Consider the following 9,891-nt stretch of genomic DNA (forward strand, 5'->3'; position numbering starts at 1 on the left):
GTTGGCTTGTTTTGTGTGGGTTTTGTTTTGGTTTTTATTTTTTTTTTCCTTACATTAGAGAAGATATTTGACGCATTTCAAGTATGTAATATACTTGCCTTCACAGATACCGGAGGGTTCCACTCACTTAAGCAGCATATATAACAAGTGCACCAGTACAAAACAGCAGCATTAACAAAAATCAAGACAGAAAATTAAGAAAAATTAAGAAAATTTAATGATCAAATGAACTATACACATTGATGGCACATGACTAATTCAGTTATCCCCTTGCTATAGCTGGAAGTTAAGTTTGATACAAAATAGTACTCCAGGGGACAAGAAAAACCAAACAAAACCTATCTGTTGTTAAAGTGCAGATTTGATGCGAGTTACAGCTAACTACAAGTCCAGGGTATCAAAGGATTTCAAACCATCAAACAGAATATTGTACCGGAACACCCCAAATTAAAAGCACAGGAAACTTAAGATTTTAAATAATAACTGATATTTTATGTAAGATACCCTTTCATCTCTTTCCACCATACAGTCTTTTAGAGTTCTCTGACATTCTGCAAGACAGAACAAATTCTGCATTTCTATCACTCTTCATATGTATTTCCTCAAGAGATACTCAGATCAAAGTTCATTTAACTACACTCATCAGAACAGTGTTTTCCCAGGTACTTCATTGTTTCTTCTGCTTATTTCCTTTTTCCCTCTCAAACTCAGCTATCTGATTGAATATGTTAACTAAGTTCTGGGGCAGGTTTCTTTTAACACCGCTTTCTGTTTGTTCTGTATCATTTTGCCCTGGGTTTGAAACATTTAAAGCCATTTCCTCATCTGGTTCCTTTGTTGTATGAGTCTCCTCATACCTTCTTTTCCTACTCTTAGAGTCACTTTCATTTTTATGCTGACTTAACGCATGCCTATCACTACGGTAACTTTTGTCACCCTCACGTAAGGAGGTGCCAGAATATGATCTGTGCTTTCCCACTGACTTGCCAGAATAGTCAGACCCTGATGGAGACATGTAATACCTGTCTTGACCTGAGCCGTGTTTTTTAAACTGCTCTTTTCTCCCCTCTACATCCCTTTCGAATTTCCTAAAATAATGCATCCTGGGTTTGTCATCTGACTTATGATATGAACCTGAAGGACCCCTCCGACTTGAGAACAATCTATCCGTTTTACCATATGTTTCAGTTTTGCTACTACCTGGCAGAGTTCTGGAGCTACTACTGTAAGAATCTCTTGAATCTTCAGACCTACCTCCAAAAGTGTCTTCATCATCACCTGAAGTCCTTGAAAAAGAACAGTGTCTGTCTTTCTCTTTTACCTCTGTTTTTGGACACACTAAGCTGTCCTGCCTTTCCAGCAGTTTTTCCACTTCAAAACTTTGGTTAAGAAAAGAAGCAGAGGTATCAGCCGGAGGCGAATACCACTCCTCTTTCCTAATCTGATCTTTATAATGGGAAGAAGCTCTAGATGAGCTTTTTTTGGAGCTGCGGGCAGACTCTGATCTATTCCGACGCTTTTTCCTATGTTTCTTGTGATCAGAGGAAGAGGAGGAGGAAGAAACTGATACATCTGATGAAGAATCACTTGAGGAGGAAGAGGAGGAGGAGGAGGAGGAGGAGGAGGAGGAAGTTGATACTTTCCTTTTCTTCTTCAACCTAGAAAATGTGAGATAATCTTCAGTATCAGGCAAAAATTATACATAGCAAGCAAAACTGCACTCCCCAGATTTAGCTGAGATTTGACTGTAAGGCATGAATGGAAACTGAGCTTGAGCTGGCCAGACAATTTCAAATGTCATTTCTTTATTAAAAAAAATAAGATTAAATCCACCAAATTGTTCATTGTAAAAGGCATCTTTCCCACTTTAGTATGGCATTACACTTCACAAATACTTCACATTGCAAAGTATTTTTAAATGACTTCTGTTCCACATCTATCTCCATTAAAGGACACAACCCACAAAAAAATTCCAGAGGAAAAGCAGCTTACCTAGGTAGATGTTCTACCTGGCTTGCTGTTGGACACACTGTCTGCGAATGGATTGCTCACAGCCTTATCTGCACTTATTGCCACATAATCAGGATACTGAATATAACAAGTTACCTTTTTTCTTCTTTTAAGAGCTTACGCAATTTTTCTGCACTTGTTTCTACTTTCTTTTCTTTCTGTCTCTCTTCTTTGGCAGCTTGTTTCTCCCTCATTTCCAAAGATTTCTTTTTTGAACCCAAGCATCATAAAAAAAATTACATTAAAAGTGTTAACATGGGTATTTTTCCCCCATGTCCCCCAACCCCATTCAAATATATAATTACACCAGGGATGTTTTACCAGGATTCCCAGATCAAGAATTAATATTGTTCAGGAGTTTGGTATTGGCCATTGTTATAATCAGGTTTACATTAAGGACCATATTGCAGTTTTTGTTTCATTAAAAAAAATACATTTGACCAGCCATTGCAGTGGAACCCGTGATCCAGCACGCCGTGAAGCATGAAGGCCAGAAGGCATAGATAGAATATTCAAGAAAAACCGCAGAATTACCAATATGAAGAGGAGAGGGAAAAAAAAACCCAATAGGTTTGAAAGAAAGTATCATTATTGGAGTTTACAAGTAAAACATGGCAGAACCCATTTTGAAATGTATTCAAGTTGGCCATGTTTGAATACAAACCGTTTTGTAACAATTTCACAGACCAGTTTGATGCATAGTTTACGTAAGAAATCATGTTCCAAGGGTTTGTGGGTGATGAGCAGCACCAGATGTCAGATACAGCAACAACGGTCCAATTCAGAAGAAAATGCATTGGAGAAAAACACATAATCAGTATTACAGGAAAACATCCTTCAGTGCTTTTTCAGCCATTCTAGCACAACAGTGATAGTATGAGGCATATGGATTAAAATACAGGTAAATGCAGAAAAGCATCTCATCAGATGATTAATCTTGAAACTACTTAAGAGAACAGACTTCTGCCATCTACAGCCCTGAACAACAGCTCTGCTGATACTAAGAGCACGCAGAAAGTCTGATTATCGTTTTCAAAACTTAGGAATTGTCTTAACAGTTACAATAAAAGAAACCCTTCATTGCAGTTAAGGCTATGCAAACCAAACCATAGCTAACACTGTGGGTTTTTATCTGCTCTATCAATGACCCATTATGCTATGAAAATGCTAAAGAAGAGAAAAATTTATCTGCTACTTGCTGAGAACATTCTTTATCATGTTAACAAGCCAACACATCTTTCTAAAGCAGCCAAATATGAGTAGTGCTCAAATACCATGCAACAGTTTGCCTACGATGTAGTTCAGTTTATTAAGGAGATTGTCATATCTCCTCTTCCCCTTCTTTCAACACAACCTGTCAGCATTATGGCTCCACCAACTGAAGAAGTGTTGATTAAGGCCATCTACACGAGTCTACATTACTTCCTTACATGCAGAAGCATAGAACAAAACAAGCCTGTTCCTCAGTGCTCTATTTTACTCTTTGATCCTCTCTGGAAGACAGTACAAGTAGAGGAGGTAAATAAAAGAAAAAAAGACAACTCAGATCAGCGCAGAGACCCACCAGGGCTCACCTGGGAAACAAGCTGCATGCAAGAGAAGAGAGGAAAAAAAACAGCAGAGAAAGCCAAGGTATTCAAATTGCCTGCCCACCCACCCTCCACCTCCTGCTGTTTTCCTTTAAATTACCTCTTAATTACCCCTCTCATGTGATCTTTCTGTGAGTTAGCTTTGGCTGGTCTTGCTCTATCTTTTCATCATTACTCCAAACGACAAGGATCTGACCAGCAAGATGGTAAGGAAGGAAAATAAATACCGCACAAGTGTTTCACACTTCACATGTTTGCATTCACAGAATGTTTTAATTTAACATTATCAGTCATGTTTGTGCGATGCAATATTCTTATCCTTGTTTTAGCTGAGAGGCTTCGCTCTTTCCCTGTCTCCACTATTTGGCATTTCTTTACTATGCTGTTCAAAACAGTGGAGTCATCAAGAGGTACCTTTCTTCTGGTAGGTACAGCCATAATGCTCACTATAAAATATCTACTGTAGAGAAGGGAAGCAGAGAATAAGACAAACCATCAGCTTAAATTCTCCCTGTTCAAAATCTTTAACACGATTTTTGATGTTCATTTATTGCCATTGAGAACACTATCTGAAGAGAAAGTAAAGAATCACCTGCATATGCTTACGGAGTTTCGTTAAGGCCTCTTCTGCCTCCTGAAAAGTCTCATCCAAACTTAAGGCTTTTTTATAGTAACTCTCAGCATTTAGTAGCTTGTCTTCCTCTTCCAACCTAAAATTCAAGTGATAGTTCATGTACAGTTCAGTTGCACATTTGTGACAGGTTTTTGATATTTTTAGGACCACCTTTCTTATTCCCACTATGACACTACCACTCTTATCACAGCACTGAGGAATCCCTCCAAGACCCTCTCTATCATACTAGCCCACCTCAGAGAAGTAGTAAAACGGTATTTCTGATGCATTATTAACTCCTAATCACCATCAGTAATACTGTTCTTTAAAATTTCAATTCCAGTTTCAAAATCAGTGTCTCTCTCCTCTTAACACAGTTAGAATTATTGCCTGAATATTCAAAAGCAAAATTCTGCGTTACAGTAGTTAATCAGTATTTCAGTAGAGTAACAGAACGTAATTTTGGTACAAGCCCCTCCTTTAAAAAAAACCCAAACACAACCTATTGGAATATATTCAAACATTTCACAAGACATTATGCAAGCCTGATACCCTTTCACTGGTAGGGTACCCATGATGAAACCTCAAATATCTTGCCAGGATTTTAACTCCGACAGAGGAGAAAGCATAAATCAACTGCACAAGCAGGTACATTTCCAGAGACATTTTTTTAAAACACAAAGCAAGGAAGCAAAAAGGCTATTCTGTATCCTAACTAGTATGGTAATAAAAAAAACATACTATGAGAAAAATTGTTAACAACCAAACAAAACCCCAACCCCAACACTTACTGCCCGCCTCTTTCCACAAGTGTCTGACAGAGGTATTTTCTTGCATTTCTATGGGTAGGACAGTTTTCTAAAGCGATTTCAAAATCACTTATGGCTTTGTTCAGACTTCCTTTTGTTGCATAGCTAGAACAACAGAAAAGTTGCATGGACTTTAGTGATGTTTCTCTTTCACAAAGTAGAAAAACCCACAGAAACCAGCAGACTTACAGAGCTCCACGTGCTACCAAAGCTTCAACATTTTGTGGATCGATTTCCAAAGCCTTGTTGTACTCATTCATAGCTTCCACGTGACGCCCAACCTTAAAATACTCAACCCCAGCCTTCACACTAGAGAAAAATATTTAGAAAATCTTACAGTTACCCTATATTGGTTTTATACTGTTAAATACTCACAAATTATGGTTCCAAATGAGTGACAGGTAATAAAACTTGACTTTGTTATCACGTACTTAACACTAGCATATCAGATGAATGTGGTATTGACATAATTGTCTTTAATCCAAAATCTTAAGGCACCACAGAGCGTTTCTGCAGATGGTACTACTACATTACACAGGTTTTCTCTTATGGAATGAACATTTAGAAATGCATGCTTTTCTGCACAAAAGCCTGTGTGTGCGACCTACCACGGTTAAACTGGAAAAGGCTTAATTACATCCATCCATAATCACCATTAGACCAATGGCATGAGGTGAGACGGGTAGATGGTTCAAATTGAAATCAGTTCAAACTCAAATATTTTTAGTTTTATATCTCCTATTACCCAAACTTTTCATCCGCATTTACCAGGAGGTTAACTTATTGGAAGAGAACTGATAAGTTGAATTTCAGAAGTTTTATTTATAGACTTTTTAAAAAACATAAAACATATTTTATATTTAATATATTTAAAAATTGTATTTGATTTAACTTACAAGCAACGTTTTCTGCAATTAATCAAAGTTGCAAAACACTATTGTTTTAAGAAAAACACTTCTTTGTCAATACAGAAATCAGAAATTCTGATGCTTCACACAGATTTTGGTTTTTGAACTAGTATATTCAAGAGAAGTTTTTCCACAAAAAATGTACCCTTTTAGGAGAAAAAGTGTCTCTTACTTCTGCCTGCCCCACCCTGTAGCACGCCCAAGGACAGTGCAGAGTGTAAAAGCAATAGCACCTATCCAGAGCTGCTGTTCCAAACGCAGGCAGGGAAACACATTTACCTTTTCAAAGACAGCAAGCGCACTTGTTAAATCTACAGTTTGAAGCTTAAGTGGCAGGACAAGTAGTAGTATGTCATTCAACACCCAATTATAACATGGAAAATTGGGTACTTGGTATTGTAACAAATCTTACTCTCATCTCAATGGACCAGCTAGTTATAAATACTCTGAGAAGTTCTCCCTCAAACTTAACACATATTTTGGAACTGAATCTTGAGACTATCACACACCCACTTGGCAGTTAGGGTTACTTCCAGGAAGATCTTCCTTGTTATACCACTACGCATGCTGTGGAAAAACTGATTCAACATTTATTTTTGTTTAAGAAATAAAAACTGTAACCTAACCTGACCAGACAAAGACCTCTGACAAGACGCAAGTACTGCCATACCATTTCAAGGCCCAGGATTCAGACTGCTTTTTCCTCAATGCAGGGGCAAAATCTTCTTCACTGAAATTTTTCCTTTAAGGAAAAAACAAATAGAAACATCAAGTTGGTCTTCTGAGACTACAACTAAACTCAGAATACATAATGCAGCTGAAACAAGCTGAAATATTATTTATACAATGCCTTACTGCTCTCCCTCACTCAGTCAGAAATATTCTTTCCTATTTCTGAAACCAGTTTTTCCCAACCCATTCTAGAAGTGCTGAACTGACCCAGTACAGCTGCAGTCCATTTAACAGGAATACGCCACATTCACACCTGCTTTGGGGCCTAATACATAGGGGGCTCACAACATCAACTGGTGTGTATGTTTGAGCCTATTTTACTAAAGTGGTCAGATCTATTACTAAAATAAACACCTAACAAAAACCACTAAAACTTAATCATCCTGCGTTTCAATCCAAAGCTGTCAACAAGATCTAAGCAATAAATTCCTGAACTATTTGGTATCAAACATTTTGTGTGATAAGATGCCTTTCTTATTCAGAGCTACAGAATTTCACATGTAGATTTCTTACTCTAGAGGAGTTTGCTTTTAAATATTTAAGGACATGTAAGCTGCAGTCAAGCGAATCAAAACGAAAAAGGTTGAAGTGGTCTAGGACTTCCGCTCACAAGTCTATTTCAAAGGATTAGAGTAATCTCCACAAAGCTATAGGATAGGAATAATGTAAAAATCACTTACATTTGAAGACTTCTCATCAACGACGGTGGATTTGTTTCACTTAGTCCTAGCTTTTCTGCTAAATATTCAACTAATGATGGATTAGCAAATCCTGGGGAACGATGCAAAACCTCTTCAAATGTCTCTGCTGTATTAGCAACTTCCATGCTTCGCCTTACAAAAAATAAAAGTGCCAGTGTACATAAACACAACCTCGCAGATGCTATACTCTATTTTATGATGCTTATGTTTAAAATAAAAATGCCTATACCAATATTTATCACTGCTCAGAAGCTGTTCTCTTTTACAGACATATATTTTCCCACTAGTTAGCAACCCTTATATCCTTTAACTTAAGTGAGCTTCTGAAATATATTTTGACACCCATCTATTTATCTCCAGGACATACAAAAACATTATAAAAATTACAGATAGCTGTGTCCTTCTGTCTTCTAAGAACAATTTTAAAAATGTAAGAATTTCGTATTCCAGTCTCCCAAGGTTTTTGTTTCTTGGTTGTGTGTTTTTTGGGTTGGTTTTTTTTTTTTGGGGGGGGGCGGGGAGCAGGGCTTTTTTTGTTGTTTAATTTTTTTATTTTCATTAACAAGGTCCCACAGTGACAGACACCTCACACTGATTTTTGCTTTTCTTACATTTAAGGAAAGATGCTAAAAGACCAACCACACATTACATATCCACAAACAAGCATGTTACAGAGATGAACAAGATGTATGTAATCATCCAATTAAATCAGAAACACCGTCAACAAATTTGAAGAAAAAAATGTCAAATTTTGTCAAAGCCGCTCTTCAGACACACTGAATACACCTAGCAAGTACGGCTGAACAGCACAGTATTACCTATAATGTAATGGGAAGTCATCTGAAGTAATTACACCTAGTTTTGTACTGGAAAGATTGGGTGGAAGGGCTGAGCTGTAAAGTGACACTGTGAGCTTCTCGTGGTAACGATCAACATCCTTGACTGCAGCTACAAAAACAAAGTTAAGATAAAATTACAGAAGTGTCTCAAACCCCAAACAGATTTTTGACAGCTATTGCAGTTACTTACCTCGAATAAGGTCTCCAGTTTGATAGTAAGATAAAGGATCTCCATGGTTGCTTTGAGAAGGCACATCTCTCAAAGGACAAAGAGCCTGCAACAGAAAAAAGCAGGAATACTGTGACCAAAGCCAGAAGTTGTTTGGTTTTTTCTCCCCAAGATTAAACCAGAAGATTAGCCTCCATGCACAGCAGAACCGTGATAGTTAAAAGCATGGTTTGGTTCAAATAAAAATTTATGCACCCATAAATGATAAACTTTTCAACTCCAAAGCAATAACTATTGAGTATGGGTCATAAAAGGAAGCACGTGCTGTCTCAGCAGAGCATCAGGAGCTGTCCACAGGTTCAGATGCCACCCACCATCCCACGGTTCAGTTTCACCTTTATATATACCACTCCATTAAGAGATACAAGAAATAGCTAATACATTAAAAAGCTTCTACTTAACAAGAACAAAATAATGATCAAAGCCGTATCTTACAGTGATTTCTAAATCTGAAATTTCCCGTATGAGACCACTGCCCAGACAAATCAACACCATGAAGAAGCCAAATTCACGAATAGATGTAATCCTCCCGATCACGATATCGCCACGTTCGATGTCTTGAAAAAATAATTCTCTTCGTTCTTCCCTGGGCACCTCCATGAATCGCTCCAGGGGAGGCATGACAGCGTAACACTCTGCAATGCAAGGCACGCACAGTCACACAGCAGCCAAGGCACACCGCAAAACACCCGGCGATAGCGAAACATTGAAAACCTGGTGTAACCGGACTAACAGGCGATTTGTGCACAGCCTATAAAAAGCAGCAGGCGACATCCCCACCCTGGTTTTACGGGGGGCTAATGCCAAGCGCCAGCCCCCGGCCTGACCTTCATTCTCCTCAATCACGTCGGCCAGCGGCCCGTTGGGCTTCCACGAGTGGGCGAACAGCAGGTCGGCTTTTTTGGCGATGAAGCGCTTTATCTCGAGGTCCAGGCTCGCATCCTCTTTCCTGGAAGAAGAAGGAGCCGGTGAGATCCGGTGAGAGCCCCGGCGGCCCCGCCCGCGGCACCCACCCGCCGCCCCTCACCAGGCGCCCGGCGGGGCCCCGCGGGGCGGCTCCAGGGCAGTCCCCGGCGGCGGCAGCAGCCCGCGGAAGTCGGGGTTGTCGTGCTGCTCGGCGCGGAGCAGGGAGAGCAGCGCGGGGCCGTGGTAGCTCAGCGCCTGCCGCAGCAACTCCCGGTCCATCCCGCCGCCGGGCCCGGAACAGGAACCCGCGACCCGACACCCCGCGTCGGCGCCCCGGCAACGCGCACGCGCCAGGCCGAGGGGCGGGACCAAGCGCGGGGTGCGCGCGGGCGGCCGCAGCGCCCCCTGGGCAGCGGGAGGACCGCGGAGGGGGGTAGCGGGGGGACCGCAGGGGCGGGGGGGCGGGTAGCGCCGGGACGGCGGGGGTGGGAGCGGCAGCAGCGGCTGCCGGCCGGGCCCGCGCTCAGCTTGCGGGGCCCGGGCCAGGGTGGCCGC

The 9,891-nt window shown here is 40.5% G+C and overlaps 1 protein-coding gene across 1 annotated transcript; it reads right to left on the reverse strand.

Annotated features, from left to right (window-relative positions):
• Positions 1–194: 194 nt before the first annotated feature.
• TTC14 (tetratricopeptide repeat domain 14) lies at positions 195–9,676 on the reverse strand. Its single transcript, XM_037406202.1, is given in 11 exon segments — positions 195–1,658; positions 2,107–2,216; positions 4,192–4,309; positions 5,004–5,126; positions 5,211–5,330; positions 6,600–6,671; positions 7,342–7,494; positions 8,181–8,310; positions 8,392–8,476; positions 8,866–9,065; positions 9,258–9,676. Coding segments are annotated over 11 exon segments (2,460 nt in total). The 5' UTR covers positions 9,616–9,676; the 3' UTR covers positions 195–667.
• Between the last annotated feature and the right edge of the window lie 215 nt (positions 9,677–9,891).

This window comes from Falco rusticolus, chromosome 13 (genome assembly GCF_015220075.1).
Source record: "Falco rusticolus isolate bFalRus1 chromosome 13, bFalRus1.pri, whole genome shotgun sequence".
Lineage (NCBI taxonomy): Eukaryota > Metazoa > Chordata > Aves > Falconiformes > Falconidae > Falco > Falco rusticolus.